Raw genomic sequence first — 13,327 nt, 5'->3', positions numbered from 1 at the left:
TGCGAAAATTCGAAAAATTAGAGCTGACACACAGGTTTATCGACAACCACTACTTCTACGCGCTGTTCGCGAATGTAACAAGAAAGGAGGGATCACTCCGCCAAAGATTATCACGTGGTTTGTGGAGTATTGGTCTAGATGAATATTCTGTGATTACTCCCATTCTTCAGGATGACAACAGCCGTGTTCACAGGGCCCTACACATACGATTCTGGTTTGACGAACGCTCGCACACCGAGTTGCACCTCGAATGGCCCCTCAAATACGCCCGATCTTAGTTCCATAGTAAATTACGTAAATTGTAGTTTGAGGGGGAGGGGGAGGGGTGAAAGGGAAGGACATGGAAGGAACTGATGGTATCAGCTGCATCAGGACTCGATGTAAAATCGGCGGCGACGAGTGAAAATGTGTGGAGAGCGGGGACTCGAACCAGTGAAACCACAACCTTCAGTGCGGATGCGCAATATCGTTCGACCTCCGCCGGGAATCTAGAAATTAGTGAGTATGAAGGGTATGTACAGGGACGGTGGACAAGTGGTGCTAGGTGGGAATGTAGACTGATCGGAGAGAGTGTCGAAAGAATCTCTGCACTTCCTATAAACACTGTGTCCGGATGGCGCATGGGTTAACGCAACTGCCTTAGTAAGCAGGAGGTCCCGGGTTCGAGTCCCGGTCCGGCATACATTTTCACTCGTCGCCGCCGAATCCGCACCAAGTCCTGATGCAGCTGATATCATCAGTTCCTTTCCTTTCCTTTCTCCCTTCCTCCTTCAATTTACGTATGTATCACAGCAGCGGATTTCGAGTGACGTCTGTTCTTTCAGACATTCATACCCGTAATAAATGCCTGGGACTATTTATAGTAGCCGATGAAACGTAGCAATAAACATCTTCAGAATTTTGTAGCTCTTCGGGATCTAATCATCAGCGGTTAGCTTCCGACGGATGTGGAAGAACATTGTGGACTCTCTTTCTCGCCGAAATGAGGTCATTAACAAGGCTACAGGCGAGATTACGTGGTGTTGGCTTGAAGTCTCGCGGGGTTGGCTAATTTTTCGTCCGCCGCACCTATAGCTTTAAACGCAGATTTTAATATTTCTGCTTTCTGTCTGCTGTGCTCAATACCTCCGCGTCTCGCCAGTCACTATTCTTTGATCTCTGGGAGCCATTGCGCTAATGTGGAGGCTTGAGATCTGACACTTGAGCATATGTTGTACTTGCTTAATGAGAATATTCCCCAGCTGCCATCTCGTACAGAGAACTTGAGTATGTGCGAGTACAGAGCAGAATAGAGCGGAGATGGGACTTGCCTGCGGACTCCCTGCGCAGCGGGCAGCAGACGCCCAGCTCGTTGTCCTGGAGACGGCAGGGCTGGCGGCGCAGCTCGGGCACCTCGGCGTAGAAGGTGATGCACTGCACCAGCGGCCGGCACGCGCCCGCCAGCCCGGACTGCGTGGAGCAGGGCGGCGCAGAGCCCACCTCCTGCACCTCCACCACCACCTGCTGCAAGCGCCGCGCGCCACCGTCAGGACACTACGCTACAGCTGCCGGCTGGCTGATTGCTGCAGAATATCTCACAAAGGATCATCTCAGTTTCTCCAGAATAAAAATATCGGATTCATCCACATGTTCCAAATGGCAGGACCAGTTTGTGTCCTACAGATATTCAGGGTTTGCCATAATTAATAGCGAAAACTTATATGGTGAAAGTATTGAAACATCCCCTTAGAAAAAATTTATAAATGATAGTGCTGCAAAACTTCTACGTTATTTGATTTGCAAACACTCAGACATTTCTCTCTTTACTTATTCTGATCAACACTAAACTGACACACAATATTTATAGCGCAATGCAATCTGACTTTCAACAATCCCTACAAAAGAATGGTCCTGACTAACAATAATCTATACCTTTCATGAATCAGTTACCTCACAAAAATCTTCGTTACTGCAATACAGCGAGCGCCAATACTGCCAGCTAAATAAAAGACTCTTGAAGGCACTAACTATCGATAGGCATATAGTTAGCAAATGAATGATTTTGATAGAGAACAAACAATGTATTTACCTTAATAGTGTTCAAAAAACATAATGACATCCAGTCTTACAAAATTCCTTTTTCTGACGGACACACGTCCAGATCGTCCGCTCTCAAAATTCTGCCATCTCTCTTCCCACATCCACCACTGCTGGCGGCTCACCTCCAACTGCGCAACGCTACGCGCTGTTCACATCCAACCGCCCAACACTACAATAGTGAATATTCCAGGAATGCAAACCAGCCACAGACTGCACACAGACAGTCAGTGATTTTCATACAGAGCGCTACGTGGCCTTACCAACGTAAAAACCTAAACAGCCTACTTACAGTATGTGATAGTAGAATCAACAGTCCTCTAGTAAAAATAAGTCATCAGACGTGGCGTTTACGAGATATTTGCTAATGTGTGGTTACGAACCATCACTGATTTCAGCATCGAGTATAGTCCTAGCTAGTACAAATGTATTTGAAAGGCAAACTCTTTGATTAAATCCCCAACTAACTGTGCTCAAATTTCACCCACAGCCCATTGTTCCGGAATGTGGTGGATGCGTGAAGTAGCACTGCTATATATTGCTGTTGATGTAACACATCTAACGCGCCAATAGGTCCAAAATGGATAGGTGTAGCAGAGGCTTTACCCTGTCTTCCAAGGTCACCTAACCTCAATCCTATGATTTTTTCTGTCTGGATCACCTCAAAATGCGGGTGAGGAAGTAGAGCAGCGAACTGTGCAGTAATTGTCGAGATTTACGACATGATCTAGGAGTGTTCGAAAAAATTCTTAATTCATTGCAAGGTGCATTATCGTATACAAAAGCGAGCAAGACAAGTGAAACAAACTCTTGAACATGTACGAGTGTACAGTACATTGTAACATGCAACGTGCTGAAGCCTTGGGCGCAATTTGAGCTCACTTAGATGTCGAATAAGTCGCCACGTTCACTTTTGAAATATATTTGTACTAACTAAGACAATATTTCACACTGTAGTGAGTAGCTGCTTGTAACCACACATTTACAATTATTTCGTAAACGTCTTGTCTGCTGAGTTATTTTTAATGGTTGTTGATTCTATTATTTATTTATTACTTATTTATTGCTTATTTAGCCCAACCAGATTAGGGCCTTAAGGCCCTCTCTTATACCCGATTAGCAGAAGCACATGCCAAAATATTATAAAACCTTCTCATTAATAATACTACTACAAATAACTAACAATAATAATAATATATTAGCAATGGTTAAGGGCATTTAGAACAATATCGATTAGCTTCGCTCATTTAAAGCGATGTTTAGTATTATCAGAATCGAAATCGATAAAGGAAGAGGAGAAGATTGAAACGGCAGTGACAGTGGCTGTTAGGAAAAAACAAAATATAAGTGGAGAAATCTGCCAAGAGCGGCTAGGAAAAAGTCTTATAGGAGGGCGACTGACGAGAATAAGATGCACAGAGTGTAGGAGAGATACCTATTGTGACAGAAGGTGGATCATTAGGTGTTTACTTTCACCCCTATCAATTTTCAGTATATAATTATGGTGCACCCTGTGTGGTTTGGTATCATACTACACTGCTTTTCAGTCATACTGAAAAATTCAATAGACTGTAGTTCAGCAGCTAGTAGAAATGGCTTGAGACGCTGAGATAATTTAAGACAATGTTTCCGCTCAGACACACTTGTAATATTAATAGCTTTAAAAGCACAAAAATTACAGATTGGTTCAAAACTAAAAATAATTTTCATTCTAAATCGTCTTCGTGTACGCTCACAAGAATAACTTTCCACAAACCGTGATAAGTTGAATAATACGTGCTACTGACCAAGGACGCTGCGTTATTCGACAGGCTGTGTGGCTACGACGGAAACTGTGCCCGGTCAGAGGATTGTCGAGTGAAGCAAACGAAGACAACTTACCAGAGGTTGAAAATATCGCTTCAGCTATAAAGTTCTTTTATTATCACAGGACCGGTTTCGGGCTCTTATAAACCCATCTTCCCTGTTCAGCGCTCATAGGTAGCACACCGCCCCTAGTACGCGTTCGCCGCGGCGCTCGGGGCCCACAGCACCAAGTTACGACATCTGAAGATGGGCTTATAAGAGCCCGAAACCGGTCTTGTGATAAGAAAAGAACTTTACAACTGAAGCGGTATCTTCAACTTCCGTTATAATGCTCAGTTGCGGATGTTCCTCCAACAGGATTGTTTGAAGACAACTTAGTCTCAGTCATGAACTTTTATTCGATGAGTTTTCCTGATTCTCGTGATGGTATATATGTGTAAATATGCAAGATTTCTGTCGCGAAACGCATCGGTTTTGATGTAACCAGCTTTTAAGGTGATTAACGTTATAAATGTGGTTGAGCCGAGACACCCTCTTAAATTGTTAAATTCTGAACGCGACTTCGGTTTCATACAGTTATGCACAAATTTAAAGCTGAGAAAATACACTCCTGGAAATTGAAATAAGAACACCGTGAATTCATTGTCCCAGGAAGGGGAAACTTTATTGACACATTCCTGGGGTCAGATACATCACATGATCACACTGACAGAACCACAGGCACATAGACACAGGCAACAGAGCGTGCACAATGTCGGCACTAGTACAGTGTATATCCACCTTTCGCAGCAATGCAGGCTGCTATTCTCCCATGGAGACGATCGTAGAGATGCTGGATGTAGTCCTGTGGAACGGCTTGCCATGCCATTTCCACCTAGCGCCTCAGTTGGACCAGCGTTCGTGCTGGACGTGCAGACCGCGTGAGACGACGCTTCATCCAGTCCCAAACATGCTCAATGGGGGACAGATCCGGAGATCTTGCTGGCCAGGGTAGTTGACTTACACCTTCTAGAGCACGTTAGGTGGCACGGGATACATGCGGACGTGCATTGTCCTGTTGGAACAGCAAGTTCCCTTGCCGGTCTAGGAATGGTAGAACGATGGGTTCGATGACGGTTTGGATGTACCGTGCACTATTCAGTGTCCCCTCGACGATCACCAGTGGTGTACGGCCAGTGTAGGAGATCGCTCCCCACACCATGATGCCGGGTGTTGGCCCTGTGTGCCTCGGTCGTATGCAGTCCTGATTGTGGCGCTCACCTGCACGGCGCCAAACACGCATACGACCATCATTGGCACCAAGGCAGAAGCGACTCTCATCGCTGAAGACGACACGTCTCCATTCGTCCCTCCATTCACGCCTGTCGCGACACCACTGGAGGCGGGCTGCACGATGTTGGGGCGTGAGCGGAAAACGGCCTAACGGTGTGCGGGACCGTAGCCCAGCTTCATGGAGACGGTTGCGAATGGTCCTCGCCGATACCCCAGGAGCAACAGTGTCCCTAATTTGCTGGGAAGTGGCGGTGCGGTCCCCTACGGCACTGCGTAGGATCCTACGGTCTTGGCGTGCATCCGTGCGTCGCTGCGGTCCGGTCCCAGGTCGACGGGCACGTGCACCTTCCGCCGAGCACTGGCGACAACATCGATGTACTGTGGAGACCTCACGCCCCACGTGTTGAGCAATTCGGCGGTACGTCCACCCGGCCTCCCGCATGCCCACTATACGCCCTCGCTCAAAGTCCGTCAACAGCACATACGGTTCACGTCCACGCTGTCGCGGCATGCTACCAGGGTTAAAGACTGCGATGGAGCTCCGTATGCCACGGCAAACTGGCTGACACTGACGGCGGCGTGCACAAATGCTGCGCAGCTAGCGCCATTCGACGGCCAACACTGCGATTCCTGGTGTGTCCGCTGTGCCGTGCGTGTGATCATTGCTTGTACAGCCCTCTCGCAGTGTCCGGAGCAAGTATGGTGGGTCTGACACACCGGTGTCAATGTGTTCTTTTTTCCATTTCCAGGAGTGTATATCTTGTCCTCGAAGTTCATCCACATCAGCCTGCTTGAACAATACGATGACATTTCAGAAGTGAGTTTTACTAATTCGGTGTGGTTATCCACATTGCTGTCACATATCTCTTTTGTAACGGGAAATCAACGGATCGGCCGATTGGGAAAAATATATGAGTACGTCCCAGCGTGTCTCTGTGTAGCTACAGAAGCTCACGAACACTGCAAGCAGAAAGCCGAACAGTCCACAACACATGATTGAAATAGCTTCAGTAAACGACGCCAGAGGACGAATTTGGTCACTTTTTGTATGCTACATGAACACAAAAATATATGGAAGAAGATAGTTTTGTGAGAAACTTAACTTTACTGTAAACAGCAGCGTTCTATTTTAATCGTACGGTGAATTAATTTGATTATCAAGTAGACAGAAATTTTGTTCAGTGTAGTATAGCTTCATAGCGACTCAACAAAAGTTTGCATGTTTTGAGTGCTGTCGCACTTTAATGATGACGGTCCTATTTTCTCAGACAAAATGTATTTGGAAAGCAATAGTAAGGGTATAAACACGAGCCCATTACATTAGTGCGCTTTGAAACAGCGATGTTACACGCTTATAGCTTCCACCTCGCATGCTATTGGAGTTTCTCTAATAATTTAGAATAGCGACATTCGGTAAATAGGACGGTTGAAAGTACAGCCATATTGATAACTAAATCACTGGAGTATGTATCAAGACCAATAAGTACAATAGTGTGCCACCTTTAGCAGCACACCACAAACTACAATCTCGCATCAACAATACCTTCAAACACGCTGAGATGAACATGATACATTGAATTTGCTATAAAGTTGATTGCTAACATAATATCTGCAAAATTAGCAAGGAGGGGGTGGAGGGCGACGACACCTGTAGCACCTTGTAACAACATACACTCCTGGAAATTGAAATAAGAACACCGTGAATTCATTGTCCCAGGAAGGGGAAACTTTATTGACACATTCCTGGGGTCAGATACATCACATGATCACACTGACAGAACCACAGGCACATAGACACAGGCAACAGAGCATGCACAATGTCGGCACTAGTACAGTGTATATCCACCTTTCGCAGCAATGCAGGCTGCTATTCTCCCATGGAGACGATCGTAGAGATGCTGGATGTAGTCCTGTGGAACGGCTTGCCATGCCATTTCCACCTAGCGCCTCAGTTGGACCAGCGTTCGTGCTGGACGTGCAGACTCCGTGAGACGACGCTTCATCCAGTCCCAAACATGCTCAATGGGTGACAGATCCGGAGATCTTGCTGGCCAGGGAAGTTGACTTACACCTTCTAGAGCACGTTGGGTGGCACGGGATACATGCGGACGTGTATTGTCCTGTTGGAACAGCAAGTTCCCTTGCCGGTCTAGGAATGGTAGAACGATGGGTTCGATGACGGTTTGGATGTACCGTGCACTATTCAGTGTCCCCTCGACGATCACCAGTGGTGTACGGCCAGTGTAGGAGATCGCTCCCCACACCATGATGCTGGGTGTTGGCCCTGTGTGCCTCGGTCGTATGCAGTCCTGATTGTGGCGCTCACCTGCACGGCGCCAAACACGCATACGACCATCATTGGCACCAAGGCAGAAGCGACTCTCATCGCTGAAGACGACACGTCTCCATTCGTCCCTCCATTCACGCCTGTCGCGACACCACTGGAGGCGGGCAGCACGATGTTGGGGCGTGAGCGGAAGACGGCCTAACGGTGTGCGGGACCGTAGCCCAGCTTCATGGAGAAGGTTGCGAATGGTCCTCGCCGATACCCCAGGAGCAACAGTGTCCCTAATTTGCTGGGAAGTGGCGGTGCGGTCCCCTACGGCACTGCGTAGGGTCCTATGGTCTTGGCGTGCATCCGTGCGTCGCTGCGGTCCGGTCCCAGGTCGACGGGCACGTGCACCTTCCGCCGAGCACTGGCGACAACATCGATGTACTGTGGAGACCTCACGCCCCACGTGTTGAGCAATTCGGCGGTACGTCCACCCGGCCTCCCGCATGCCCACTATACGCCCTCGCTCAAAGTCCGTCAACTGCACATACGGTTCACGTCCACGCTGTCGCGGCATGCTACCAATGTTAAAGACTGCGATGGAGCTCCGCAAGCCACGGCAAACTGGCTGACACTGACGGCGGCGGTGCACAAATGCTGCGCAGCTAGCGCCATTCGACGGCCAACACCGCGGTTCCTGGTGTGTCCGCTGTGCCGTGCGTGTGATCATTGCTTGTACAGCCCTCTCGCAGTGTCCGGAGCAAGTATGGTGGGTCTGACACACCGGTGTCAATGTGTTCTTTTTTCCATTTCCAGGAGTGTATTTACGAGTCTCTCTGTATGACTGAAAACGTCGGAAAAGCTGTTTCAAAAAACACAGTTGCCGTGAATTAGTGAAACCGTTACGGTCAATTGTAAAAACCATTTGCAATAAACGGTAATGGTTGATCTGTATCAATTTCAATAAGAAGTTATAGATCTGTTTCTCTGAAAAACACCATCTCATAATGTCAGTCTTTGACAGAATAACACTTACTTGAATGTTGGACATTTACCGAATTTTCTTTCAATTACATTTTATGTTTTGCGTTTAGAGTATGTGGTAATGTTGAGACAGATGCAGTAGAGAATGAATAGTTATCTCCCAACTTTGATATTTCAGTAAAAACTAAATTAGATTTCTCTATCAGAAAGATGAGAAACTACTGATACTTACAGTTGGTATTTCAACTTGCACCACTTGTACCGGCGGAGCAATGGGCTGTATCTGCAAGGCAAACAAAATATAAGATAACTGAATAACGACTACTCTTAGAAAGCAGTGAATTTATGTAACTCACCAGTAATTTTTTGTCAGTGACCATGGCTCAACGAAGCCGTAGAATAATGAGTTACTTCCAGAATGACAAAATGCATCGGCTTTAGTAGTTAATTACGTACTCTGCTCCGTAGACATATACAAATAGTACCATTATTGCACAATTACTTTTCAGTTAATTCAACAGTGTTAACAATCGATTATAAAATCAAGAATAGCAATAAAATTGTACTCCAAACAGTGTACTTTAGTAACTATGGCCGTAGTCCTCCGCGTGTTACTTAATGAAGGAAAAGAATTGACTATTTTCCTTTCTGTGTTTTAGACAATTGTTTTTGCATACTTCACGAATTTTCGGAAAATGTTAATGGGGAAAAGCTAACTGATATCTGTATGGTGCTAAAGTGCAAATGTGGCGAAGTAGTCATGTTACATTATTTTGAGACCACTACAAATCGGATAGCCTATCAAACTGCTTCACAATTAATGTACATTGTTCCCTGTTGGTAACATCCTTCCATAACGTTAGACTATGACTGCCTCCGCGGTCGTTACAAACTCATGTTACACTGAGAATGCATTTTCACAAAATTTTCCGTCTCTTCACTGGCAGAGGTGACAAGCGTTTTGGATAATTATTTCAGAATCTCAATAACTCGCAAGCCATACAGTTGCTGCAGAGGTCATGACAGTCGATGATAGCATTTTCCTTCGAGGAAACATAAACTGACAACCATAGTCGGCTTCTCACACAACAGATGCATCGGACTGCAGGTCTAACTCCGGGAATCTACAAACTTCTACGTGAGATGAGTTCTTTCGCTAAAGTTTCACATATGGTTATATAAATTCAGCTGAAACTTCGTTTCACACATAACATGCCAAGGAATTACTCGATAAAACTGTTTCTACGAGAGGTGATCAGGCATCTTACGCAAGTTCCGTTTGCATTCTGGAAAACACTGCAGTGTCACTGATGTTTTATGGGTGCAACTGACATAGCTTGATATTTGTGTTAGAAATATACATTTGTGTTTACTTGTGTGCTATGTTAGTGCAGTAATAGATTTTTACGAAGATAGGCTGAACATAGAGACAATGAACGCCAATTCCATGAGGTTTACAAGACAAGTCAACAAATTATAGTAATTCGTAGGTAGGTACAAACGCCCAGTTCAAAACGTAAGAATGTTGCCGATGCGTAAGTGAAGCAGGTGGCTGGCAATAATGATAGAAATAAAAATTGCTGAAAGCGGTTGAAGTCACTTTTAAAGAGACCAGAAGTTTCACGATGATTACTGTAGAGCCTCCACTACAGCAGCTGGTACTTCGTTATTGTCACTTACGGCAGGCTGAGACGTGTGTAAATGCATTAACTCCAATGTTATTACGAGTTACATTTTTTTTACTTGGAATCAAGATGCCTTATTTATGACCCTAATTCGACAGAGAAAAGAAACTATAGACGAGATGTAATCATAAAGTTTCAATTAGGGAATCGAAAATGGTTCAAATGGCTCTGAGTGCTATGGGACTTAACATCTGAGGTCATCAGTCCCCTAGAACTTAGAACTACTTAAACGTAACTAAGCTAAGCACATCACACACATCCATGCCCGAGGCAGGATTCGAACCTGCGACCTAGCGGTCGCGCGGTTCCAGACTGAAGCGCCTAGAACCGCTCGGCCACAACGGCCGGCAGAGAATCGAAAAAATAATCAAGTTGGGACGACGGAAATTGGTGGTGGTATTGGTTCTTCACTACACGTTCACCCTTCAATGCGACACATTTTCCCCAAAGATGGATGACTTGGTACAGACCTTGTTTGGAAATCAGCATTTTGGCTGTTCAGAGAACGGTCCACCTCAAATAACCTAGTTGTCATTCTGGAAATGACAGTCACGCAATGATTTCTTCATCCGAGGAATTAGGAACAAGTCACTGAGTGCCATGCGATGAAATGCGTGGCGCGAGACCAAATTTGATAGCCCCCAATGGTTATCGGTAGTCTCATTCTGCGACAGTTTGCCCCTTACGAGCATGATCTGTTAGCACTCCACCATGGCAGCCCCAAAACCTGCAACATCTTGCATGACAATGGTAGGCTTATCACTTTAATCGGCTGTGGTGAATCCACATGTTTTCACTGCTTACTTTGCTCCTTTGTCTCGTAAACGTAGAGATAGACTCAACAATTGTCCATGAGAATTAATCTGTTATATAAGTCACCTGGACTGGCTTGAGACATCTACATTATTTCTGCTCCTGCCTCGATTCACTATCCTTTGTCTCGGAAACGTAGAAATGGACTCAATAGTTGTCCATAGGAATTAGTCCGTTACAGAAGTCACCTGGTCTGGTTTGAGACATTTACATTATTTCTGCTGCTGCCTCGGTTCACTATTTCTTTTGTTTTGTTTTCTTCTATCACCTCGGTTTTCATTTGGTGGTCTTCTAGCAATTGGGCCTCCGTTTATCTTGCGATTTTAGGCTCTTCACAGAGTAATCGCCTGCCACTTCTCCGTTGGTCTCAGATAACGTGAAAAGAACCACTGTTCACATATTGATGTTTGATTGTCGTCCGCGTCCACCAACTATGCATCAACTATTGCAGCGTTGCTCCCCTTCAGATGCAGGAAACGAATTGCCGCACAGTACTCTACTTAATTAGTCTGTTGCACTATTTTGTTTTGGCGCCTTTAGCGGTGTTCTGCGGCACCGTGGCCCAACGATGTCAGTGTGCACACGGACTACAGACGTGTGGAGTGCAAACAGAATAACTTGGTCCCTACCTGCGCAGGCGGCGTAGTAGGGAGGGGGACAACGGTGGTGGTGAGGGTTGTGTTGCTAGTGGCCAGTGGCCAGCACTGTAGGGGAGATATAGCGCAACAGCTTAAGCCTGCTAACAAGCATAACTTGTAAGCTACAACTAGTGGACCTGCGAAGGATAATATTAACACGTTATGCCAGGACGATCAATAATTCTACAAGCCAACCGCTTGTTTTTAAGAACGCAGTGGGTTATAGGATTGCGCTGGAATTGCAACAGGAGGAGTCTTCTATTTTCGCCTCAATTGAAAACCATATCTTCTTTCTTTTGGTGCCATGTTAAAATTAGCTATTGTGGCAAGAAAGAATATCACCTCACTAATATGTTAATGCACTTGCAATTGAGAGAGAATTCTGAAACTATTACTAGACAAACAATTCAGGACAAGTCATGTCAATAGGTTATGACGACGACCCTAAAATAGTTTCGTCATTTCATCGAAAAAATCTGTAGCTATTCATCTACTGCAGTACACAAGAAAGTTTCGCATGGTAGCTATATGGCAAAATACTGTTTTGCCTGCTATGATTACCAAAAACTCTTTTTGATGTCTCGATACGTTTGTGAAATGTTATGAGTTTTTCATGTTCACTGTGTCATTTGCGATCATTGAAAATGGAGATAGCTATAGATCTCAAGTTTCAAAGAAAAATTCGGTATATTAGCTTCCTTTTCTGTGCAGCACTGTATGACCTAACATGTAGCAAACAGAAACTCGTAGTAAACCCTCATTTTGTTTGCAAAATATTCGATTTTCAAGCAGTAGCTTACTTAACCGTAGCAATACCAAGGCATTTTCCATAATGCACGCAACCAAGGCGGAGGAAGGGGGGGGGGGGGGGGGAGGGGGTTAAAACAGGTGTGCAAGTAGGATCCAGAACCTGAAAATACATTTTAGCAATATCAGCCTACTTTCAATAATGTGTACTACCAGTCTGACAACCTCCACAAAAAATTTAAAGAAAGCAAATTGCCGGTCGAAGTGGCCGTGCGGTTAAAGGCGCTGCAGTCTGGAACCGCAAGACCGCTACGGTCGCAGGTTCGAATCCTGCCTCGGGCATGGATGTTTGTGATGTCCTTAGGTTAGTTAGGTTTAACTAGTTCTAAGTTCTAGGGGACTAATGACCTCAGCAGTTGAGTCCCATAGTGCTCAGAGCCATTTGAACCATTTTTGAAAGCAAATTTCGTTCATTATCGTTGATTTTTGCTCTCAACACAATTTTTACAGAGCTACTGATATGTAAGTAAGGCCCTGAACCAGGAAATATAGAATACGAAATTCTTTGGGAAAAGTGACATCTGCTACTGAGATTTAAATTTTTGGGTTAAGTTCGACCGAAAAATTTTAAACGTTTATGGAATTTGGTAGAAGAATTCATTAAAAGCAAAAACATTTTTTTTTTTCAAAATTATAAAATTAACTGACTAGATTAAAATATTTTCAGAAGTTTGGCATCAAGTACCCGCCCCCCTCCCCCCCCCCCCCCCATTTGTAATGCGAGAGCTAATGTAGAAGTATCATGATAACTACGATCATTAACGAAATTACAGGTAGTTCATCATGAAGTTGCGAAAGTAGGCTATGAAATGAGAATATTTTTTTCGTTTGAGGAAGATTGAAGAGCAACCGGCGTTCGTGCTTCTCCATTGCCACAGTGCTCTGAAGCGGGCAGAGAATCTTTTGTTTATGACGGACGAAGCACACTGCCCATTAGGCGGCGGAAAACTAAGGCAGGCCCCCTCCGGAACAGC

The 13,327-nt window shown here is 45.1% G+C and overlaps 1 protein-coding gene across 1 annotated transcript in view; it reads right to left on the bottom strand.

Annotated features, from left to right (window-relative positions):
• LOC126438108 (peroxidase-like) overlaps nucleotides 1-13,327 on the bottom strand; it is a 181,745-nt gene that overhangs the window by 106,025 nt on the left and 62,393 nt on the right. Inside the window, exons 5-6 of the mRNA XM_050090519.1 lie at nucleotides 8,643-8,693; nucleotides 1,311-1,503 (exon numbers count right to left, since the gene is read on the bottom strand). Coding sequence (XP_049946476.1) covers nucleotides 1,311-1,503; nucleotides 8,643-8,693 — 244 coding nt within the window. The remainder of the gene's footprint in view (nucleotides 1-1,310; nucleotides 1,504-8,642; nucleotides 8,694-13,327) is intronic.

Source organism: Schistocerca serialis, chromosome 1, assembly GCF_023864345.2.
Source record: "Schistocerca serialis cubense isolate TAMUIC-IGC-003099 chromosome 1, iqSchSeri2.2, whole genome shotgun sequence".
Taxonomy (NCBI): domain Eukaryota; kingdom Metazoa; phylum Arthropoda; class Insecta; order Orthoptera; family Acrididae; genus Schistocerca; species Schistocerca serialis.
This window is presented reverse-complemented; position numbering and strand designations above follow the sequence as displayed.